The sequence below is a fragment of the Myripristis murdjan genome, chromosome 13 (genome assembly GCF_902150065.1).
Source record: "Myripristis murdjan chromosome 13, fMyrMur1.1, whole genome shotgun sequence".
NCBI lineage: Eukaryota > Metazoa > Chordata > Actinopteri > Holocentriformes > Holocentridae > Myripristis > Myripristis murdjan.
Genome location: NC_043992.1, coordinates 40,361,366 through 40,387,098, shown reverse-complemented (window position 1 = coordinate 40,387,098; position 25,733 = coordinate 40,361,366). Strand labels below are relative to the sequence as shown.

The following is a 25,733-nucleotide window of genomic DNA, read 5'->3' as shown; positions in this document are numbered from 1 at the left end:
ATGAGGGCAGCGCTTCCTTCACCTTCCTTCACCAACTGGGACCGTGTAACCCCCGATCAGATGGGCCGTTTCAGCATCAAGTGGACCAAATATTCTCCCCACAGTTTTTTGCCCCATATTTTTTTCTGTGCATTGGCGTTTATCAGAGTTGCCAGACTGCCAGTCCGAGCCTGCAAGACATCACTGAAATGATGGGATGATGATGATAATGATGGGATTAGAAAAAGTGAATTCACCTAAAATTTCATTTAAAAGCCGAGTCTCTTTTCCTGCTCTTTTTTTGTCCAAAAAGAATTAAAGGTAGTTCTGTCCCAAATCTCGGCGGGTTGGATTCAGTGAATGGAGCAGTTCATTCAGTGACTGGCTGTTCATTGATGTTTTAAGGTTTTTGCTGCCTGATTCAGTCTTTGAGCAGCCACAACAGAAGGAGCTGCTGTTCTACTGAAAACTGTTTTTACAGACATACAGCTCTCTGTCACATTCATAATTCTGACTGTTTGCATGAGATGCGACTAAGACAGAGCAGAGCAAACGCCTTTCATCGCATCTGTTTTGGCTCATATTTCAGCAGCATGGACAGAGAGTGGAGGGCTAATTATCATTAGTCTTTTGTTTAAATTTCACAGGAAACCGGGTGCCCTGGTAGCTCACCGGATAGGAGCGTGTACCATGTGCTAAAGCTGAGTCCTGTGTCCTTGGTTTGAATCCGACCTCAGGCCCCGGGGCAGACCCAGGACTATGTATCTGGCCTGGGAACGCCTTGGGACCCCCAGGAAGAGCTGGTGGATGTGGCTGTAAGCGCCATTTATTATTGTTTTGTTATTTGCACTGATTTATAGTAATGTTTTGTTGAAGGAATAAGTTTAAGTATGTTTTTGAATTTTGAGCCACCTGTGTTACGGTTGATGTCATGTGACTTCCGTAGAGAAGGAGGAAGTAAAGATTTGTTAATGAAAATGTGATGAATAAATGAGACAGCTGCGGAGCGACACAGTCGTTTTACCGTCTGCGTCGGCACCCAGCCAGCTCGACGAGTAAAACAGTCTCCAGTTGTTTCATCAAGAGTGGTTAAAAGAGTAAGAAATGAAAACTAAGATAAGAACTTAAGATAGCCACTACAGTGGCCATGGAAAGGATCATGTGGGCTGACCTCCTCAACCTGTGGAAGTGGAGTGGAAAAAATAATATGGCATTGACATAACATGCCAATCTCTAGTAGGTAACCAATGGGCTGTTCAAAACAAAAAGCAAATATGGCACAAAATAATCAAATTCATTGTAGCTGCAAAGCATCAAGGCCCAGCCACACAGGCTGTGTTCAGTCTTTAATAACATGTTTGAATTCATTCGTTACTGGAAACAAAACACCTACAGTCACAGACACCTTTCGTTCTGCAGGATGTTGGCTCTTATCTAAAGCAGCTGGGAAAATTCCTCAATAGCACACGGTGGAAAATCATGGAGGACCGAGCAAGTTCACTCACTGACACTGATGTTCACTAACAGGAAAAATGTGGACCAATCAGAGGTCTAATTTCTTCTCATAGAAACATAAGCCTGAATGTGAGCAGATTGTGAGTCTAAACCTGATTCCAGTGAGTGGCAGCTGCCATACTTTACCACACCTGACTGACACCTGTGACCTCAGACCAGACCAACATGGATGTCAAGTAAATGTTGACATGAATAAGAATCACACAGTTATGTTAATTTAATCTCATGGTGAACTATTATCAATATGTTTTTTCTGCAGTGCTGCCTTTCTGTCAGCAGAGGGCGCTGCTGCTGTTCAGTTCAATAGAGAATTCCATTCCATGAAAGGGCGCAGCTGAACCGATGAAGAATCCCCTTCAGGTTATGGCTTGTAGTTCTAACATCTGGCCAGCAGGGGGCTGTCTCCATTTGGCTGCACTTCCTGAGACTGGCGTCTGCTACGCTGTAGCGTCTTCAAAATAAAAGCACACCCCTCGTACTCTGTAGCCTCTTCAAAATAAAAGTATCTAAGCCCTGATTCCTACGCAGTGCCGTTTGATGTTCAGCTTCGTTTTACACAAATCAGTTTGTTCCCCATTTAACTTCAGTGGTGAACTCGCTGTGTTTCCTGCCACTTCTGCGTTCTGCATGGAGGCTGTGATCCTGCCTCGCAGCTGCGGGATCAGCCTGACGTGTCTTCCTGCATGAAAACGGCTTTTCTACTTTCACTTTCAACTTCAACCGGATTAAGGACGTTTCTGTCTTTTCAGCCGCTTGGAAAAAAAACTCTGTTCAGCCAAAACCAAACGGAACGTCGACGAGCGGTAAGGACGATTATTTACTCGGTTTTGTTTTGTTTATTGCTCTTTTCAGCTGCTTTTTGCACACACACACACACACACACACACACACACACACACACACACACACACACACACACACACACACACACACACACACACACACACAGTCAGCAGTGTGGCAGCAGAAGCAGCAGCGTCTTCTCTCTCTGGGTTTCCTCTCCAGGTGAAGCTGAAAGTCTCTTGGATTTGATGTGGATGTGACTCAGCAGGTAAAGAGCCGACCAGGGATCATTAGAGATGTTTGATGAACAGGCTCCTACATTGTGTTTCAGAGCTGGAGGACTGGAGAGCACACTGGGACCAGCACATGTGGAAAGGCTTTCAAAACGGGGTTAACGTGTTTCAGCATCTAAATATTCATCATGTCATGATATTTAATGTTGACTGAGGACAAAATCATCTTTGTCTGAAATGTTTTACCTGTGTGTTTTACTGCTGACCAAAGTCTGCGTCAGGTGAGCTGTAATCTGAACACCTCATCGATGAAATATGCACCAAGTTACAGAACCAGTCTGACAGCTTGGAGAAAGTTGACTTGAGTTCATTTATTTTGCTGTTGATCCACCAAGAGAGCAAAACACCAGTTATTTCATGCTATATTATATTTCACTCTGCTATCACCTACTGTTTCAATACAAATGTTCTGAAACCTTTGAGTTTGAAAGCAAAACTACTTAAAATGACACAAACTCTGAAAAATTAGCAAAAGAATTATCAGAAAATCAGTAAAACAGAAAGTGATGAGACATCCTGTCATGGAAAGCTTGTTGTCATCAATCAGCCGCTGTGTTTGTGTCAAGGTGTGGGCTCGGCTATGGATGTGTGTGAGGAGAGAGAGGAGGGGCTCCCTGCCTCTGAAAGCACTCTGTCTGGGGAACATGACAGCCAGACCAAAGCTAAGAGGTGAGATGAGGATCTCTGACTGTCCATGACTGTTCTCCATCTCAGAGCTCAGCAGGCAAATCAGCACAGCAGCATTATTCACAGGAAAAGCTCTGTGTGTGTTCACACTCCATTTTACACACAGTGTTGTTTCTGAAGAGAAGTCACTCATTATTATCTTAGTATGTTAGTGTGACTAAGAGAGTAAAGCAGATCCCTTCACTGTGTTCATAATGTTTCTATCAGGATCCAGCAGGAGAGACCAGACCCACCTGAACCTGAACCTGGACCTGAACCTGAACCTGGACCTGGACCTGGACCTGAACCTGGACCTGAGCCCAGCTGTGTGTCCATGAGGAGTGACCGCTCGATGGGTCGATATATTGAGTTCAGAAACAGCCGCCTCTCCGTGGATGATGGGTAATGGGTAACTAGTGATGAATCAGATGGTTTTTCTGTCATCAGATTCATGAGATCCAGAATTGGTTCAACCCTTCAGACTCTGTTGACTGAGTTTCCTCTTTCAAAACATCACATCCAATGATCATGTGTGTGTGTGTGTGTGTGTGTGTCCTCCACAGAGTCCAGCAGCAGAGCTCAGAGGTTCCCAGTGCTCAGTCTCCCCAGCAGCATCAAACAGACCTGGCCTCCATATTTATGGTGTGTAAATGTACAACAACATACCAACTGAACATCAACCATTCTGCTCAGAATCGTCTCCGTGCTGCTCTCTGTATCTTTCAGCCTCTTTGACCTGGATTTGATTTTGTGTTTTGTGTCCAGATTTTAATTTGGAAGTCTAATTCTGTTATTTTTCTGCTCCAGCTGCTGGAGGAGAACATCAACACCTTTGTGAAGAAGGAGCTGAAAAACCTGCAGAGGTCTCTGAGTCCAGATTACCCAGAATGCTCAGAGAGGCAGAGGGAGGATGAGGAGGTGTTGGATGGTGATGAAGAAGAACAGAGGAAGAGAAGCAGAGAGTTTTTTCTGCAGATCACACTGCACCTCCTGAGGAGGATGAAGCAGGAGGAGCTGGCTGAGCGTCTGTGGAGCAGTAAGTAAAACAACAACAAAAAAAAAATTCAATTTTAAATTTTAAACCAAAAAATCTGAGTTCGAGTCAAACTGAAAAAATTAAATTAAGAGCCGAGTCAAACAGCCAATCAGATCAAAGCAGTTGTGATGCGTCAGGCTGTTGCTTGGTGACAGATTATTTCAGCCTCTGACGCTTTTTACACACAAGAGTTTTTTCTCCCGGCCAGCAGGGGGCGGCTTGTTCTCCTCCTTCCTGCCGGTGAAAAGCAGCTTCCTGTTTTCCCGTCTCGTCCTGCTGGCTTCCCCGGGACAGCGGCAGCGCTCCGGCTGTGAACTTTATTCTCCCCAAATCCTGATCAGGACGTGCAGCTCTTCATTTGTTTCTGCAGTCTGTTGTTTGGCGGCGGCTGCTTTGTGTTGTCGTCCTCTGATAGCTCATGTTTACAGAAGTGTTGTCATGGCAACACCTTGACCAATCAAGAAGGACAGCCCTTTTAGCTCCTCCTAAAAGTTCCTGGAGCAGGGCCCAAATCAGGTTCCAGGAAATTTAAACTGGAACAATGTTGTTCTTCAGGTCTTGGCACACCTCGCTAAGTTCTTACAGTCAAAAAGGACCAATAGATACATTTACCAGGAAATATTCACATTTGTCATGTAATTCAACATGGATTTGTTGATGTTTTGTTGTTTGTTCATTCAGAAACTGCCGCTGCAGCGTGCCAACGTGAACTCAGATCTAACCTGAAGAAGAAGTGTGAGTGTGTGTTTGAGGGGATTGCTAAAGCAGCAAACCCAACACTTCTGAATCAGATCTACACAGAGCTGTACATCACAGAGGGAGGGAGTGGAGAGCTCAATGAGGAACATGAGGTCAGACAGATTGAAACAGCATCCAGGAAACCAGACACACCAGAAACACCAATCAGATGTGAGGACATCTTTAAACCTTTACCTGGAAGAGATCGACCAATCAGGACAGTGATGACAAAGGGAGTGGCTGGCATTGGGAAAACAGTCTTAACACAGAAGTTCACTCTGGGCTGGGCTGAAGACAAAGCCAACCAGCATGTCCACTTCACATTTCCATTCACTTTCAAAGAGCTGAATCTGCTGAGAGGGAAAAAGTTCAGCTTGGTGGAACTTCTTCATCACTTCTTCACTGAGACCAAAGAAGCAGGAATCAGCAGGTTTGAGCAGTTCCAGGTTGTGTTGATCTTTGACGGTCTGGATGAGTGTCGACTTCCTCTGGACTTCAACAACAACCAGATCCTGACTGATGTTACAGAGTCCACCTCAGTGGACGTTCTGCTGACAAACCTCATCAAGGGGAACCTGCTTCCCTCTGCTCACCTCTGGATAACCACACGACCCGCAGCGGCCAATCAGATCCCTCCTGAGTGCGTTGGCATGGTGACGGAGGTGAGAGGCTTCACTGACCCACAGAAAGAGGAATACTTCAGGAAGCGATTCAGAGATGAGAAGCAGGCCAGCAGAATCATCTCCCACATCAAGACGTCACGAAGCCTCCACATCATGTGCCACATCCCAGTCTTCTGCTGGATCACTGCTACAGTTCTGGAGGACGTGTTGAAAACCAGTGGGGGAGGAGACCTGCCCAAGACCCTGACTGAGATGTACATCCACTTCCTGGTGGTTCAGTTTAAAGTGCAGAACGTCAAATATCATGGGAGAGATGGGACAGATCCAGTCTGGACTCCAGAGACCAGGGAGATGATCCTGTCTCTGGGAAAACTGGCTTTTGAGCAGCTGGAGAAAGGCAACCTGATCTTCTATGAAGCAGACCTGGCAGAGTGTGGCATTGATATCAGAGCAGCCTCAGTGTACTCAGGAGTGTTCACACAGATCTTTAAAGAGGAGCGTGGACTGCACCAGGACAAGGTTTTCTGCTTCGTCCATCTGAGCCTTCAGGAGTTTCTGGCTGCTGTTCATGTCTTTGTGACATTCATCAACTCTGGAGTCAATCTGATGTCACAAAAATCAACCTCCAGGTGGTCTGTACTATTCAACAAGAAATCTGAACTAAAACTCCTCCAGAGTGCTGTGGACAAGGCCTTACAGAGTCCAAATGGACACCTGGACTTGTTCCTGCGCTTCCTCCTGGGTCTCTCACTGCCGACCAATCAGACTCTCCTACGAGGCCTGATGACACAGACAGGAAGTAGCTCACAGACCAATCAGGAAACAGCTGAGTTCATCAAGGAGAAGATCAGGGAGAATGAGTCTCCAGAGAGAAGCATCAACCTGTTCCACTGTCTGAATGAGCTGAATGACCATTCTCTAGTGGAGGAGATCCAACAGTATCTGAGATCAGGACGTCTCTCCAGAGAAAAACTCTCCCCTGCTCAGTGGTCAGCTCTGGTCTTCATCTTACTGTCATCAGAAGAAGATCTGGACGTGTTTGACCTGAAGAAATACTCTGCTTCAGAGGAGGCTCTTCTGAGGCTGCTGCCAGTGGTCAAAGCCTCCAAGAAATCTGTGTAGGTTCAGAGATAACTGGACATATTAAACACATAACATGATGTTTTCTACACAAGAGAAACGCATTTAAATGTATTGTTTTCATCTATAATTCCTCCTCAGGCTGAGTGGCTGTAATCTGTCAGAGAGAAGCTGTGCAGCTCTGGCCTCAGTTCTCAGCTCCCAGTCCTCTAGTCTGAGAGAGCTGGACCTGAGTAACAACGATCTGCAGGATTCAGGAGTGAAGTGTCTCTCTGCTGGACTGGAGAGTCCACACTGCAGACTGGAGGCTCTCAGGTCAGGATTCCTCAACCTGCTCAACACATGACCAGTTCAGTCCTGATTCACATGCAGTCTCCCCTGTAGCCAGCTGTGAGGACACTGAGGTCTGGAGTAGGGCCCGACCGGTATGGATTTTTTGGGGTCGATGCTGATTCCAATATTAGGGAATAAGAAAATCGATAACCGATAGATCGGCCTATTAAATTTTTACATATATCTTTACATTTTTCAATTAAAAAAAAGATGAAATACATGCTTTGGATGGCTTAAATATAGTTCCAAACACTTGTTACAAAGATATTAATTGAAGGGTGAACATTTTACTATTTTCAAATACTTTTATTATTAATTTTATTAAAATTGTGTTGAACAAGCAGCATATGAACAATTTGAACATAAAACTAATCAAAAATATGATGTGCAAAAAGGCAGTATCATCATGTCATCATGTTCAGCTTTAAGGTGCTGCCAAAGGTTGGTTGTGCTTTTTGCTTGCTTGATCCCTGGCTCACAGAAGCTGCACAAATATTACAGACTGCTTCACCAGTGACATCCTTGGTGAAGTAGTCCCACACCGTACTGCGTCCAACTTCTTTTGCCATCTGTAAAAAAACAGTAAGACATAATATTTATTAGTTAAAAAATAATGTTACAAATCTGTCTAGTTACGTGGGCCATTTTGAAACTCAGACATTAAGCATTTGTCTTACTTGTGTTCACATGAATATGGCGTGTACACTCCTGGCCACTTCATTAGACTAAACCTATTACTTTTAAAATGTTGCTGACTGTAAGAAAGCTGATAATTCTTCTTTATGGTTATTATTGAGGTAGTAGTGGGTGTTGGTGTGAGGAGCATCATATTGAGGTGTCTGATATTTTGTCAACCCCACTTACACACATCAGAGGGTCAAAATACTGTGAACACCCCTCAATAAACTGCTCTGTACACCAACAGCAACACCCACTATCATCTCAGTAAACATAAAGAAGTCTCTCTGACAGTGTCAACATGTACAAAGTAATACATTATTAAAGTAGAATTCATGGCAGGGCTGTTATTGGTGTGCATTACATTGCACAGAGTCTAATGAAGTGGTCAGTGAGTGTATTTAATGAATTATTATCTGTAGGTAATAGGTAGGTAGTTAAACAGCATCATAAAAGTCTCTGGTAAAACATGATTTGAAATGTGCCTCTCTGATGTCCTCTAAACGTGCTTTCACATTTTCTTTCCTCCATGAAGTTAGAACTTCGTCCAGAAACGTTTTTTCCTCCTCAACGCCACAAGTAAAAAAACACAGTCCGTGTGCTGCTGTAAATAAATGCAGCCCACAGGGTTTCTGCACGGCGACAACGTGTTATCCTAATGTGCTCCGGTCTCATCTAGTCTGCTAGCATGCAAAGTGCTTAGCAAGGTAATATTGAAGCTAGGTTATCCTAACTTTAGCTTGCTAACATATCAGTCAAGTGTGACAGACACAGTGAGGCTCGCCATGGGGAATGGGAAACTTTCTGAGTTATTGTTTATTTCCCAAACTAGTTATTAACTTAACATTGAGGTAAACCGCTGGGCTCAGTAAATGCACTGTGGGCTCTTCAGTCTTCTCTCTACTTCTCTCTGCTGTGGGGGGGACTGTGGAGCGGGATGTGAAAGGAGTCGGAGCGCCCTCTACTGGATACGTAACGCAAGGACATTATTTCTAAGAAAACACCATATTTCCTGCATTTAACCAGTGAAAAATAAGTGTTAACATCGGCGTCAATCAGCCAACTTTTGGCCGATTACCGATTATTCTCTAATGGCTATAACCGATTTATCGGTCTGGCCCTAGTCTGGATAGGGTGGCCATACGTCCGGATTTAGGCCAGACAGTCTGGAATTTAAATGCCTTGTCCGGCGTCCGGCGCAGTCTCAAGCCGGACGCTTATTTGTCCTCCTTTTTGGAGTTGCACTTGAACGCAACGCTGCATATCGTCCAATGGTGTAAGACAGGCCCGGACTGTACATCTGGAGAACCGGGAGATTTTTCTTTTTCGTCAGACTTTTAAATTACAATCCAAAAAGTGCATTCATTGGATGCGCGTTAGTTTTTCTCCTCCTGCGCTGCTGTGTGCTCATGCCGGTGTGTGTGTGTGTGTGTGTGTGTGTGTGTGTGTGTGTGTGTGTGTGTGTGTGTGTGAGACTGAGGAGCACACACCCACCGGCGCTGTCTGAAGCGTAGCGCGGCGAGAACAAAGTTAAAACAGCAGCGCACTGACATAGATTGTGTAACGAGGCGAAGAGTTGCCACTCCACTCTATTTTCACTGGCTAACAGCAGCACACTGGCTTAGCTTGTCTATTCAGAGAAGAGGTATCACTTCGGCTTTTTTTCCATCTATGTTATCACAGGCATACTAGGCTACTGCTCATTCATTGATAAGTAATTTACATTTTTAAAATAGTAATAATAATAATCATTTAACATATTGTTAAACAACAAAAGCCAACATGATGCAGGTCAAAGACTAAAAAAAGACTATAGACTAAAACTACACTAAAATACTTTGTAATTTAGTCAACTAAAACTAGACTAAAATATTTGGATTTTCTTCGACTAAAACTAGACTAAAATACTTTGTAATTTAGTCGACTAAAACTAGACTAAAATGCCAAAACTTTTCGTCGACTAAAATGTGACTAAACAAAAAAGAATACAAGTTGACTAAATATGACTAAAACTTGTCATTTGACACAAGACTAAGACTAAAACTAAATTGAATTTAACACTGGTATCCCCCAGACTTCACTTGCAGACTCACAGACTTTGAGGGCGTGTTCCTGGGAAGTCTGTGAGTGCTGAGGGCTTTCCAAACCCACAAGTCCAGAGTCCAGAAGGACCTCAAGTGGACTTTCTGCAGACCTGCAGAGAGTCTGCTTGGGTTGCAGACTTCTCTGACTTACCCACAATTCATTGCAATATGGACATGACATTATAAATGTTCCAGTTGCCAACTAAAAACCAAAACTAACTTATTATGAGAGTGTAAAACAGCTGCTGTATTAAAATGTTACTTGAATCATGTAGGCCAGCAGTAATATTCAACCACGTCATGATGCAGAAATATGTAGAGCTATAGGCTTTAGAGGAATCAAACCAAAATGTATTTTATTATTGCAGCCTGTCCCCTCTCCCTCTCTCTGCTCTCCTTTGGGTTTAGAGATTAGACATTGACACAGAATATGAGGTCATGGGATTCATGACGCGTGCGTACCGACCAATTTTGTTCTCACCACCTTGTGTATGTTTGTGAATCAGAATCATTTTAAACTGACAGGCGCGTGCTCGCAATTAGCATACTACCACGCCCCCATTTCTCCATATATGGAAACCGCTAGCCTAGAGTTGATTCATGAATGAAGGAAGCTCTTACGTGAGGAGAGAAGTAGAAATTTCACAGTTTGTTAGAAGCGATGGTGCCAAGAAGCAAAAAAAAAAAAAGAACTTTACAACCACAGAAATCGAAACAATTGTGTGCGAGGTGGAAGCCAGAAAAGGAATACTTTTCCAGAGTATTTCCTCGGGGGTGACCATGGTAAAAAAAAAAAAAAAAAAGATATTTGGATAGCAATAACCAAGGCTGTTAACGTAGTATCCCTGGAGAAGTGCACTGTGGCCCAGGTGAAAAAAAAAAAAGTGGTCCGACATAAAAGTTGATGTCAAAAAACGCATTATGGACCAGAGGAAAAAGAAGGAGACTGGTGGAGGACAAGGTCCACCTGATCTAACGGCACACAGTAGTTTTTGACATAGACGGTAGGAATAGTAACCGGGAAGGGCGCAAGGCAGTAATTCCGCCTCGGGCGGCAACATAGGCAGAACCGCCACTGACGTCACAGGATGAGAGACGAGCAGCAATAATTGGACAAACATCCATTCATGGAGCATGTCCACAAAATGAAGGTGAAAGTGATGACATCCAAGGAGAACCCAAAGTAACTGTACTGTTATATTTGCAATTATGTGTGTTCCTAATGAACAGGCACAAGTCAATCCGAAAAACATTTGATTCAAATGAAAAAGGCAAATCCATTTGCAACATATACACATATACTCTGCATGTACTTAAAAGGTGTGTATTTGCATTTTCTAAGTCAGTTCAGCCTTCCTCATTTGTGCGTATGCATGGACTGAGGCAGTTCTAAATTTGTTCGCAGAGTAAGAACAAATTCGGGTAAGAAAATATTGATGAATCCCAGATTTGTGCGTCAAACGATCGTACGCACAGTTTAAGCACAGATTTGTGCGTACGCACTGTTTGTGAATGAGGCCCATTGTTCTTATGTTTGCTTCTTCATGAAAACGTTAACCTCATAGGTGTGCATGTAGTTCCAACAGATTGTTCTGTCTCTCTGTCTTGTCACTGTGAAACTGGAGATACTGGAGAATTTGACTGAACCATTTTTGAAATATAACAAGTCACCCTCAGTTGTCAACCTGATGCATGATTGTATAGATTGTATAGATAAGGAGAGTTAGTATGAATGTATGAGTATGTATGTATGAATAATGAGGGTTTGAAAATGTCTCTTTAAGTGACTGTTGCTGTAGTTTGGAGGTGAGTGAGCGTGCTTGCCCGGCTCCTCTCACCCAGTCCTCCCAGTCCTCCACTGTATACGCTCTGTGCTCAAGTGAGCTGGTGTTTAAATGTGGTTGTGCTGCTCCTGCAGTGATTCCAGCAGGCTGGAGCCAGACTGAGTGAAGCTTCAGTCTCTCTGGCTGAATCCAAATGTCCAGACTTCACTTGCAGACTCTCAGACTTTGAGGCCGTGTTCCTGGGAAGTCTGAGAGTGTTGACGGCTTTCCAAATCCACAAGTCCAGAGTCCAGAAGGGGCCTCAAGCAGACTCTCTGCAGACCTGCAGAGAGTCTGCTTGGGTTGCAGTCTTCTCCTGACTTACCCACAAGTCATTGCAATATGGATCTGACATCATGGATTTTCCAGCTGCGAACTAAAACCAAGTTATTATGAGAGTGTAAAACAGCTACTGTATTAAAATGTTGCTAGAATCATATCAGCCAGGAATAATGCCTGATTGGACTGATTGTGTTTGTGATGGTGTGCAGGCTGTCAGGCTGTCTGCTCACACAGGAAGGCTGTGCTTCTCTGGCCTCAGCTCTGAGCTCCAACCCCTCCCATCTGAGAGAGCTGGACCTGAGCTACAATCATCCAGGAGACTCAGGAGTGAAGCTGCTCTCTGCTGGACTGGAGGATCCAACCTGGAGACTGGAGGCTCTCAGGTATGGAGAGACACACACAATGTCTTACAGAGGCCTGAGGAGTATTGTTCCATGTTGAATGGTGGATATGAGTGACGTGGTCTGCTAAATCCTTCATAGGGAAGGTTATTTACTTCTACTAGAAAGTAACTGAGTTAGTAACTGAGTTACATCATTGTCAAAGTAATTAATTACCAGGAAAAGTAACTATTACGTTACTTTTTTTAAAAAAATGTTCAAATATGTCAAATTAGTTAGCTGCCAGAGAGCCATCGGAGAGAGCCATTAGTTTGAATAAATAAATAAATAAATACATTGACATTAAAAAGTTAAATCTGGAGGAAAGGGTTGTCACGTGAACACCCTCCCACACTCATGGAGGTAAACAGAGTAAACTTGCAGAAAGTCAGTGTTTCCCATACACAGACCAGTGTGGTGCAGCGCCACACAATCAACACCAAGCACCACAAACTGATTCCGCTTTTTTCCCCCCAACACGATTTTAAAATATAAATATCGTTCCGTTCATTCATCTCTGCATAGCGCTCTTTCTCCCTGTCGTTCTCGTTCACACACACACACACACACACACACACACACACACACACAGACACACACATACATGCCAGTGGTGTGCGGGTACACTTACAAACGACCCGCACTCGCCCGACGTTTTCAACCAACCCGACCGCAACTCGGACCGCAAGTCGGTTAAAATAATGGACCCGACCTGCTTCCCGACGTGCTTATTTTAAAAGGTATAGGCCATGCTCTTGGTTAGCTTGATCATAGCCTTATTGGCTTAGGAAACTGACATCCTTGAGTCATGTGCATTTAAAACAAAGTAGGCTATTACAATTTTGATGCAGAGCAGTTTAACGTTAGGAACCTGCATTATTGCATTAGCCTATTTTATCCCGCTTCACCATGCATGCAAAAGTTAGTAATAATAAATTAATAATAGTAATGTAATAATAAAAAGGTAATAATAATAATAGTGTGTGTGTGTGTGTGTGTGTGTGTGAAGGGAGGGGAGAAGAGGGAAGGAAGGGACTGATCTGCATGGAAGGTGGAAACACTAACCGCTCTGCCATCAGGGATTGTGTGCCTGCAGCAGTTTGGGTTCATTCTCCATTCATGTTGATAAATTACAAAAAAGTGTAAAGTCCGATCGGTTTAGTCACATTTTGAAATTGACACGCCGCGTTTTCTGCACAAGACGCACATTTTTCATATAGGATAATTAAATAATAATAATAATAATTATAATAAAAAAAATCTGGGGTTTTTGAAGAAAGATCTGGGGCTTAAGCAGCTCTGATTGCTGACAGAGAGCTGCTCGGTTGAAGCCGCATCAGTGAGCTCAGTTACAGCCTAGTAACAGCGAATTTTATTGTCAGTAACGGTAACGGCGTTGTAACGGGGAAACAGTAATTTTTTTTGATTACTCGTTACTGATAAAAGTAACGCCATTAGTAACACCGTTTATTTATAACGTCGTTACTCCTGTCACTGTTTCCTGCCCATGTTTCCATCCTCAAAGAGAATCTGCTGCTCTGACTCTGGGTCTGTCTCAGTCGAAGGGCTAGATGACTACTGGGTCGCAGCCTGCGGTCCCTACGTAGGAGGCGTCCTTCGTAGGTGCTGATATCAGGTTTACCGGAGCTAAAAGTTTAGTGAATTGGGACGGTGTAGCCTGCGGAGGATTCCTACGTCATTATTATCGAGGCTTCCCGAAGCGCATTCGAGTGATGCAGCGTAAAATGCCGCAGTAGGTTTCAGAGGTGTGTCGGTGAACACCTGTGCATGAAACCAAACGATAAGCAGCTTCAACGCTCTCAAGATGGACAACATTGATTCTATAGTTTTATGTATTTTATTTTATTTTGTCTTTGCGAAGATGCAGGAGCTCCATCGCTTGCACCGTCGCAACCGGGTTATGTATTTTCACACAAGGGAGCAGCGTGATCAGGTAAAATAGTAGCCTATACACCGTTTATTATAACAGCACCCGCTGACATAGCCTGACTGGTTATTTGTTTACTTAGGCCGACTTATATTTCATGTCACGCCTCAGACCTACAGACTATCCCAATTAAAGTAACTGGACACATGGCTACATTGTAACCTACCTGATGCGCTGATGGTTGCTATGGAAACATCATGCAAAATGCCTCTCTAACTCATCTAACTAAACTTGCATTTACAGGCGTTGTTCGGATACAGTTAACAGCTAAACCCAATCTATGGTGGTAATTATAGGCATGGAAACTTATCCAAATGTCATGATATAAACATTAAGACGGTCTAAAACAGGCTTCATAATTCCAGCAATGGTGGCTGATCCAGAAATTCAACTGGACTGAAAGGTACCCTGGGAAGTAGGCTGTAATGTCGGCCGTGAAGCATCGTGGAGGTGTGTCCTGCAAATGAGTCAAAAATAGGCTGGATCGGTCGGCTGCATTATCAGGACCCTGCGCGGTAAAACTGAATTGGGACAGCACTTGTCGTGCCGCCGTGACGTAAACAGCCTACAAATACAACCTAGGCAGCGTACAGCCTTTGAACTGAGACAGAGCCTCTGTTTCTTCCTCCAGGGTGGACCATGGTGGAGAGCAGTGGCTGAAACCAGGACTGAGGAAGTGTAAGTGTGGATTTAATTTAATTTAATTTAACAGGGACAGTGCACATTAATGAACATTTCTGTAAATGCACCAGAATTTGCCAAAAGGCTATGTTGAGAATAGTGTGTTTCTGAATATGTGCTGGGACCTCTCTGCCCTGGACAGCAGCTCCGGGCAGAGAGCAGACTGGACACACAGATTTCTTGTTTTGCCTTTTATACAGGGAACTTTGGCATTACAGATGAATGGAGCTTTACAAAGTTGTGAGTGGATAATCTTTGAGCTGAACAAGAAAATATTCATTCATTCATTCATTCATTCATCTTCTAAACCGCTTATCCTCACAAGGGTCTCAGGGGGTTGCTGGAGCCTGTCCCAGCGCACAGAGGGCGGAAGGCAGTGAAACACCCTGGACAGGTCGCCAGTCCATCGCAGGGCACAAGAGAATATAAAGAATACAATTATTTCTACATGAATGAAATAACTGCATCAATCATGCTGAAATGTGCAGTGCAAATAGATGGCTAATAGAATGGTACATTAGAATAAACGGAGCAACGTAACAAACAGCAACTTACTCTTCACCAACACACTCATTGGACAATACGCCGGAGACTGGCGGTGCTATGACTCCTCCCACCGTCTCTTCAATGTGAACACATTAGGACCCCAACAGTGCTGCCTACAATAAGTGCCTGACTGAAAAGAGAAGGACCTGCGACGTCCTGAAAAGTGCCTGAACAAAATGTAATCCACGTATGCTCCTGCTAACAAAGGCTGAGAGGGGAGGAGCCACACCATGAACAACTCTGTCAGTCACACACACATCTGCATACCTGAGCAGGTTTTCCAGCTCAGGAACTTCTATTTCCTTCAAAGTGGGCGCTGGTGGAAGTGATGCAGCCTCTTATCAAGAGTCTCCAGTGTTTGTTTCTCCAATAACTGTAGTGGCTTCAGTGCTGTGGAATCAGCCTGTGAGCAGCTTGTTAAAGCACAGCTAATGTGAGAGAGGATCACTGACTGCAGCAACATCTTAGCAGCTTGACTTGACATGGAGTTCCTCATGAGCCTCAAATTCAACAAACTCAGTTTGACTCTGACAGACTTTTTTCCCCCGAGCCTTGAAGGAGAGATGGCAGTCGATCGTAACGCTGAGATCCTTCAATTCTGTTGCGACTTGTTCCCACTTCTGTTTGACTCCTGAACACAAAGCAGCAAACATTCAGCTGTTTAGATGCTGCAGCTGCAGTTTCTGCTGTTTGTTCTCAGCTGCTTTTACCTGCTGAACCAAACCAAATCACATTTGATGGGTCACAGGTGTAGCCTATCACCATAGGCGGCGCTAGGGCATCGGGAATGGGGAAGCTAAACAACGAAAAAAAAAAATGTTACCGAGCAGCAGCAGACTGACACTTATAATAATAAAGGCTCCATCTTGCTAACAAGACCCAATGAACCCTGTCGTCAAACTGAGATGGCGCAGCAGAATAATTCATTCATTCTTTACACAGATTAATACTCATTATACTGTAGTAGCCCATATTAATTCATTAATTATAAAACGGGTGCTTCCCATCCTTAAATGTGATTGGCTGAGCCGCGTTCCATGCCCTAACCCTCTGGCAGACCGCAGCACAAAATATCCCTGCGCCAGTGTAAACGGACATAGCGTTGCCTAGCAACCAACTACTCTGCGCTCCACTTCCTCGTTAGGTCACATTTGTCTTTTGTAGACTTTTGTCAACAAAATGTCAGACTTTGTGGTGAATTTTGATTTGCTGGGTGGCCTGAGCCTGGATGAGTGGTTGGAGGAGCTGCTTGGTGTCTGTTAAAAGACGCTGAATTCACCACCAGCAACAATGTTTTCACCGGTGTGGTAAAGAAACTCCACCGAGAAGGACGTGACAAATCTTCCCACCACCAAGCCATAACCGAGGCAGACTGCCAGAAGATGAAGCACTTTCAGGCACCAAGTTCAGACACACCTTGGGGGCTTGTCTAAAGTCTGGTTTGACGTGCAGCTTCATATGGGACGCAGGGCGAACGAGGGCAACCGCCAATTAAAGCCCGACTCCTTCAACATTCACCACGACGAAAATGGCCCAAAATATGTCGCCCTGTCTTTCAACGAATGCACAAAAAATCTCAAAGATGCTGCTGAAAAAACATAGAAAGCCTGAGGGGATTCATATATGAGCAGCCGGGTAACCCACTGTGTCCCGTGGCCTCCCTGGAGAAATAGCCTACCTCTCCCTGCTGCCTCCTGATCCTCCTGCCTTTTATCTCCACACAAAGTGGACACAGTGGGCTCTAGTTTCGCAGACCAGGCGAGGCGGGGACACAGCGCAGCTGCGCTTCGCCAACTGGGTGTGGCCAGGCGGATTTTGCAAGTTTGGCACACCGTGCTCAGTGGACTCCGCCATCCCTCCTGCCGGCGGAGGGGAGGAGAGAAGGCGTGGAGTGGGTTTGACACAGCCGATTCACATTTAACCAATCAAATGAGCCCCTGTCCTCGCCTTTAAAATGCGCTGGGCGAAGGCGTAATGAACGTTTACACAGTTGACATGGAGGAAGAGAGCAGCTGCAACACACACTCAGGACAAAGAGGCCAGTCTTGACTGCTGGAATGTTGCTGGAGCTACCATCCATCCATCTGTCCATCCATCCATCCATCCATCCATCCATGCATCTATCCTTACATTCGTCTTCCTCATTCCCGTCTTTCCATTACCTGCCTGCCTCGCATCTCTCTTTTTCCAGTTCTGTCACCGTCTGTTAAAGTTATTGATTTTTACGAGCAAATATAAATTTAACTGTGAAGCCCCCATTTTTAATGAATGTTTTTACCTCAAAGGATAATCCTCGCCATATTCATATAAATAGCCTACATGTTTGTTTTGCAACTTTCAGCTCCATCACTTACCCCAATGGCAAATTTCCTTTGGCTTGGATGTGGCCCAAATGAACAGCAAAGATGTGGCCCAGTTACAGAAGTGAATGACGGCCCATATCTGGCCCAGGTATATGAAAGCTGTGTTTGAACCATAACATAGCCAGACCTCTGCCACAGCTGTACCAACACCAAAAGATCATATGGCTTACAGCTGGGCCTCATACGGCACGCCTGTATGGCTGAGTTCTGGTAAAGCCTAATGGCTCTTATGTGGCCCACATGTGGCTCACAGACCAAAAGCCAGATTTTACCCAGAAGCTAAACTAATTTACACCAAACCTTTTACCTGGCTCACTTTCGGAAGTGAATGATGGGCCACATCTGGCCCTAGGGTCTATTAGCTTTAACTGAACCATAACAAAACCAGACTTCTACCAGGAGTGAACTAAATATGGTCCTTATGTGGCCCTCATATGGTTGACAGAGTGACATTACTTGAAGTGAATGACAGGTCTGCTGGCACCAAATAACAATAATAATTTTAGTGCAATATGAGCAGTGATTAAGTTGCCCTGTATATGGATCATTTTAACCATCCATGATATGTATGAAAATGAAACACACAAGTTTTGCTTCAAAGTTTTATTTCACAAAATGTAGTGCAAACAAAAATGAACAGTACAAAAAATATGAACAGTATGTAACTATAAATGAACAGTTTAAATTGAGCTGAACTGTCAGCTCCAGCTCTTTTCTTTTCATTAGCAGTTTTTTCTCTCTTTTCTCCCACCATCTGTGTCACCAGCCAGATGAAGCCATGTCTGAGACTGAGGAAGTCACTGGGTTTCTTCTAACAGCACCTTCACAATGCAGAACATTAGAAAGAGTAGTGTTATTGTAGCTTATGATATAATGTAATGCACTGCAAATTTTCAAAAAGTTTTTATATTTCATAAACTGTATGTATGACTTTCAGTTGAATCAGTCAGTCACTTGTCAGATGCATAGAGAGGGAGGAGACAGGCCAAGGAGTTTTTTTTTTTTTTTTTTTTTTTTTCCCCCAAATCTTTATTGACAATTCAGATTAATACAAACACGTTTGGATAGAAACAAAAACAACAACAACAAAAACAACAACAAAAACAAACAGACAAAAATATAGAGTTATACTCAGTGTCATGCAATTACAATAAAATGATGGTAGTAAATAAGTAAATAAATTAAAAGGACGTAAAATTAAGTAAAGAGGGAAGGAAAAGAGTACATACATTGGTCACGCAAAGAACAAGATTACATTCATTGATTGTAACAAAAGTCCAGGCTGTCGTAATACTGTAAGAATAGTTCATTTTTTTTATCGTTTATAATTCTTAGAGACTTTAGATTAAAGTTGAATTCAAGCAAAAAGACTTTAAAAAGTGGATTGGTTTTGAGAAATCTATGTTTGTGTATAAAGAACTTACAACAAAGTATGAAGTAATTGGTTATGAATTCAATAGATTTGTTGTTATGTGTAAAATAGCAAAATATATCTTTTTTGGTGAACAAGTATGACAGACCAAGAAATCCAGAAAAGTAATTTCTCAGGTCAGTCCAAAAATCATGTACAACACTACATTCATAAAACACATGAACAATGGATTCCTCAGAGTCACAGAAAACACAATTACTATTTACATTCATAAACTTAGACAAAAATGCATTACAAGGGTAGATTTTGTGTAAGATTTTAAAGTGTATTTCTTTAATTTTATTGGGCATGCAAAATTTGTAAGGTAGTAACCATGCTTTTTTCCAATTAATATCGTAAATTAAGTTATTCCAGAAAAATTTACCTCTTGGAGAACATTTCTTTTTGGCATGGATAGCATTACGTATGAATTTATTATTACATGTTTTATCCAGTAGAGGGCGACCATCAATAATTAGTTTAGAGTCAATTTTCCCATTTGCATTGTGTGACAGGTGACATTTCATTAGTTGTATGATACCTGAAGGGATTGCCTGACACACAAAATTAAAATCTTTAAATCTGATAGGAAATTCAAAGGTTCTTAGAAAATCACTATAAGAAAGGAGATTACCATTTTTATCGAATAAGTCAGTGATAAAGGATATGCCCTTTGTGTGCCATGAGGGAAGAAAGATGGATCTGTTTTTAACTGTGATATCTTTATTGTTCCATAGCAGGGCTTTGTGAGGGGAGAAGTTGTGAACGTAAAGGAGTTTCCATGCTAGGAGAGTTTGTCTATGAAAGTTTGATAATTTCAGAGGAAGTCTGGAGGGACAGTAATTACATTTTAAAAGAAACTGTAAACCACCACACTTTTTAAAGATACTGCAAGGTATGAAGTACCACAACGAATCTTCACCATTAAGCAAGCATCTTCTTAACCAATTAATTTTGAAGGTGATGTCTATGAAGTTGATTACTTCAAGACCCCCTTCAGATCTATTGTTTGAAAGAACAGCTTTTTTCAATCTGTGCCGCTTGTTACGCCATATAAAATTCAGAAAAATGTCATTAATATTTTTACAGGTCGAGTCTGAAGAGTACAGAGATAAAGCCGGATATACAAAACGAGAGAGACCTTCCGCCTTGGAAAGAAGAACTCTGCCAATAACGGAGAGATCTCTTTGAAGCCAGTTGTTCAGGATATTCTTTGTTAAATTTAATCTAGGATGAAAGTTGAGATTCTGGCGAATAGTTTGATTTTTGCATATGTGAATACCCAAATATTTGATAGAATCTTTAACAGGTATACCACATATTACTTGGGCATTTGGTTCATGAAGACAGAGAATTTCACATTTGTTTAAGTTTAAAAATAGACCAGAGGCATGAGAAAAATATTCTATGGATTTGAGAGCGAGAGGGATTTGATCTTTATCTTTTAAAAACAAGGTAGTATCATCAGCCAGCTGAGAGATTCTAATTTCCTTATTGAAAATGGAAATACCTTGCATAAGGGTGTCATTCAGAATACTAATGGACATTAGTTCCACCACCAAAATAAAAAGAAAAGGAGAGATGGGGCATCCCTGTCGAACGCCTCTGTGTATAGAAAATCTTCTGGAGGTGTTATGATTAATAATAATAGAGCTATTAATGTCTCTGTACAGCATTCTGATAGCAGAGATAAAATTAGATCCAAAGCCAAACATTTCCAAGGAGGCGAAAAGAAATCTGTGTTCTACAGTGTCAAAGGCCTTACAAAAATCCAGAAATAAGATAATGGCATCTGAGTCGATAAACTCAGCATAATCAACCAGATCCAGAGCCAGTCTAATATTACAACTTATATGACGACCCTTCATAAATCCAGTCTGTGTCTCATTAATGAGATGATCTAAACATTTTTTAAGTCTGTTTGAAAAGATCAGGGAAAGTAATTTATATTCAATAGTTAATAAAGTTATAGGGCGCCAATTATCTATAAATTGCGGGTCTTTTCCAGATTTAGGAATGAGAGAGATAACACCTTGTTTCATAGTGGTCACCATTTCCTCTTTTCTAAGACATTCATTAAACAGATTAAAGATATGCTTCTCTAAAAGATCCCAAAAGTGGAGATAAAATTCAACCGGCAGACCATCGATACCTGGTGCTTTATTTTTTTTCATTGAATTAAGGGCAACATTTAATTCTGTGATTGTGAGTTCCGCGTCACATAAGGATTTAAGATCATCTGAGAGAAGAGGAGTATAGTTACGCACTTGTTGTAAAAAGGCTTCGCATCTATCTTCTTGAAACTCAGATTTGTAAAGGTTTTCATAAAATGAGGAGATAAAGTTAGATATTTGAGCAGGGTCTTTACACAAGTTGTTATTAATGTTTAAAGCAGACAAGGATTTGCGTTTATAATTTCTTTTTTCGAAAGCAAAAAAATAGCTACTGTTTTTCTCACCTTCCTCAGTCCACTTGGCTCTGGATCTGATAAAAGAGCCTTTGGCTAAATCAGTATATAGCTTATCAAGTTCCATTTGGGTAGTTTTTAATTCCATTGTTTCTTCTTCAGAGAGATTATCTTTTTTAAAGAGACTATCAAGTTTTAGCATAAGAGTAGATTCTTTAAGAAGCCTATTTTTCTTCAATTCCTTGCTACGTTTGATAGCAAGCCCTCGAACTTTGAATTTAAATAGTTCCCATTTGCTTCCATATGATGATTCTGCATCTGAGTCAAAACATTCAGACATACATTCTAACCCTAACCCTATGCATAGAGAGGGAGAAGACAGGCCAAGGAGTGTCACCTCTCACGTGACACTGGTTGCATCACTACAGAAAAGTACTGTGATTGGTTCGTTGCGGCCAGGGGATTGTGGGATTTGTAGTTCTTGAAAGACCACACTTAAGCTAGGTTACTCGCTAAACCAGTCTCCCGGTCCGCACACACACTTTTGAGGGCAAAGGCGAGTGAAATGTTTGCACTAAGAGAAGCACATAGAAACTGTGAAAGATGGCCACTCGACCATATATTCATGTTGGTGGACGGGCAGAGGCGCCGCGCATAGATCTCTGGCTTCATTACTCGCTAACGTTAGCAGCTAATCACCACTGACACGCCTCAGCTGCGTTAGCACCCAACGTTAGCAGCTAATATAATTTATATACGGTATATAAATTATATTAGCTGCTAACGCCCAGTGTGGTATTACCACAGTGGCGTTAGCAGCTAAGCAGCTAATATAATTTATAAACCACACGGGAGCTGTGTTAGCTGCTAATATAATTTATATACCGTGCTTCATATGGCTTCATATAGACACAGGTGCTGTGTTAGCAGCCAATGTTAGTAGCGCTTAAAGTTAGCGACCGCTTTTAGCAAAATCAGACATCAGAGATCATTAAAGTTGAATCAAACATTTTCATCCTAAAAGCAGCAGGCTTAGCGAGGATGCTAACGCAGCCATAAGCCTGTGTCTAGTCACCGCCTTCACACGTCTTAAAGAAGAACAGACTTCTGTTTGGCTAATCATCTTATAGTTTTCTCCTCCAAAGACCAAAGGTTTTGTGGAACCAAAACTTAGTGAGAATAAAATCGCCATTTATTATCATTAGTTCAACAAAATTTAAAAGGTTTCAAATTCACTTACCAAGCCAGTTGAAAGATGAGAGGAGCCAGGGGAAAAATTAGGCAAATAAGGTCCTGGTCATGTGCTGCAAAAGACTCCACTCTGCCACCTGGGCAGGTGTCAGAGTGTATGGCCAAACTGAAGGTTAGGATGTGGCCCACATGTGTTCTGCCATATCACATTTGCCAGTTACAAGTCAGGTGTGGCCCAAAAGTAAAATCTATTATCTGGGCCAAGCGCTTCAATTACAGAACTGTCCCAGAGGAGAAATCCCCTCCATTTTTGAAGGTATGGCCAAACCAATGTGGTTATGATGTGGCCCTCATGTGTTTTGCCGAATCACATCTCAGCCAGAGGAACCAGCTAGATGCCACATGTGGCCCAAAAGTCAATGCTATCAGGGTACTGATGCAACAACACACTAGAGATTAAAACAAAGGTTGAAGTTTTTACATTCGCTGTTCTAAACGCCCAGAGTCTGGCAAGGAACTGATGCATTTTACATTTTCAATTTGTGTGGAGTCAGGGTTTCCCCTAAACAAAAAATTGGCACTGGACAACGTGACCGACAGGTTTTCAATTTACCGGACAAATGTTTGAAATTCCGGTCAAATATTATCTGGATTTATTGAGCTTAAAATTATATGCAGGCTATATAAGAATATCAAGGCATGTCAATTCATAGCGTAATCTTTTTATTGAAAAGAGGCTGTATCAAATTAAATGAGTGCCGTCAACTGACTCACGTGCGTAGCTTCTAAAATAAATCAATAAATATTGCACAAGCCTGTGCTCTTTTAACATGAACATTGCATACAATTGCAAACAATTGCAACTACAATTTGCAAACACAAAAAAAGGCTCATACCATTTTAATAACGCGGCGTGCTGCCAACTTGAAATCAAATAGATGCAATAAAAACTTAATTCAGCAGCTGAATTAAAATCCAAAGTCTCAAGTGTCTCTCCACAACTTGCAATGTGCATCAGTCTTGTGACCTTGTTCTCCTCCAGGCGACTTCGCTGTGCTGTTTTGATCCGGTTCTGCAGAGAAAAACCTCTCTCTCTCTCTCTCTCTCTCTCTCTCTCTCTCTCTCTCTCTCTCTCTCTCTCTCTGGTACACCGGAGACAGGGATCACGCAGTAAATTTTTTTTTTTTTAAAATAATAATAATACTAAAAAAAATTACGTGGAAATTGACTGTTTTAATAAAATTCAAATTGTGAATATTTTCACCGGACATTTACAAATTACAAATTAGTCCGGTGATGACCGGATAACGGAAACCCAGAGTGGAATATTTATATATATGGAAGAAGAACTGTGTAGTTAACAGGAGCAGCTCCAGACACCATGACTGGAAAAAAGACATCACCGTACTGGACACACTGTTTGACTGACAGGTGATCAGGTTGGGTTTCCATGACGCTGCCAAACGGTGCCAATCTCCTTTGATCTGACATCAGATGTGACGGACAGTCGATATGGAGATACATTTATGTGCTGATTGAGATAGTAGCATTGAATAGTGGTTTTTGTGGGTATTTATTGTTAATGTGCCTGACAGTCTGTGAGGTTGTGGTGACGTGTGCGCACTGCCCGCCTGTCAGCCAAACTTCCACTGCGCCGGCTCCGCTCCGCCTTGCACTGAAAGTAGACGTGGTTTCAGATGGTGAGCTTTTGGCGCACCTCGGCGAAGCCTTTTGGCATGAAACTGTCACTGTGCCAAGCTGAATCTGTAGACACCTCCCCCCGCTGCGCTGCCACTCCCATCTTTGCTCACCTCGGTCTTTGAAACTTGCAAACCGTCCGCCTCTCCCGTTTCGCCGGTCGAAACTAGCTCTGCGCGAGGTTCGCCTCACTGCACCACCCCGCGCTGCGCCGGGAAACTAGAGCCCAGTGTGACAGCGCCGATGTATGGTAAATTAACAGTATACTTTTATTATTATTGTTATTGTTACAACCGATGTTAGTCATAGGCCTACGTCTGAGCAAAAACGCACCTGTCGCCAAACGCACACCACCAAAAGAGGAGTCCAAACATAACTGAACACTATTTTAACAATTGCTCTATTAATGGAAATATCCAATTCAACATTAACGAGCCCAAATAGCCTGATGTGACATGATGATGGCACTAGATGAAAAATCAATCTTAGCGTCTGTGTTGCTTGGCAACCGTTCTGTCCACTCTATCTTGCTTGGTGGAAGAATGAATAGTTCTCAATTTTATTGTTGCATTATTACCAATAAATTATTGATTTTTTTATGTGTTTATTTTATGGGCTATATGTAGGGTAACCGTTTTATATTAGAACGCCCCTCAGCTAGGGCTGGGCAATATACCAAAAATTTACCGATACCAAAATTTATGACGATAACCGACGTCACTTTGCTCATGTCGGTCTGTTCGGTATTTTAAAAAAACAAAATAAAAGTCGTCTTTGTCTTTTTTGGCTGTGTAGGCAGGCATGTTCATGTCCCTTTAAGACGCTGTACTACGTGTCCAGCGTGTGTGGTCACGTGACTCCACCCCTCCAGTCTGCAACAAGAAGGGAACAGTGTTGCCAACTTGGCGACTTTCTCGCTAAATCTGGCGACTTTCCAACTCTCCATGGCGACTTTTTTTGTCAAAAGTGACTAGAGACAAATCTAGTGACTTTTCCTGGTGTTACTGGAGACTTTTCTGGTATTTTGGAGACTGAAAGCTCGTGTCGTTCCTCTGCAGTTCCTGTTCTCAGCGAGCAGCGGGTGCTGCCGCGAGCCCCTCCCCCGCCCCAAAGTCCTCCCAGGCGGTCACAGCCTCCAGCTGCAGTCAGGAGAGGAGCAGAGAGGAGACCCACCACTCCGCCTGCAGGCAGCAGA

The 25,733-nt window shown here is 42.7% G+C and overlaps 1 protein-coding gene across 1 annotated transcript in view; it reads left to right on the top strand.

Annotated features, from left to right (window-relative positions):
• The window catches only part of LOC115369779 (NLR family CARD domain-containing protein 3-like), a 38,585-nt gene continuing 12,852 nt past the window's right edge, over positions 1–25,733 (top strand). Inside the window, exons 1-10 of the mRNA XM_030066446.1 lie at positions 1–45; positions 717–794; positions 3,813–3,878; positions 4,044–4,272; positions 4,954–6,751; positions 6,855–7,028; positions 12,123–12,255; positions 12,665–12,686; positions 14,232–14,247; positions 14,873–14,919. Of these exons, the coding sequence (XP_029922306.1) occupies positions 1–45; positions 717–794; positions 3,813–3,878; positions 4,044–4,272; positions 4,954–6,751; positions 6,855–7,028; positions 12,123–12,255; positions 12,665–12,686; positions 14,232–14,247; positions 14,873–14,919 (2,608 nt within the window). The remainder of the gene's footprint in view (positions 46–716; positions 795–3,812; positions 3,879–4,043; positions 4,273–4,953; positions 6,752–6,854; positions 7,029–12,122; positions 12,256–12,664; positions 12,687–14,231; positions 14,248–14,872; positions 14,920–25,733) is intronic.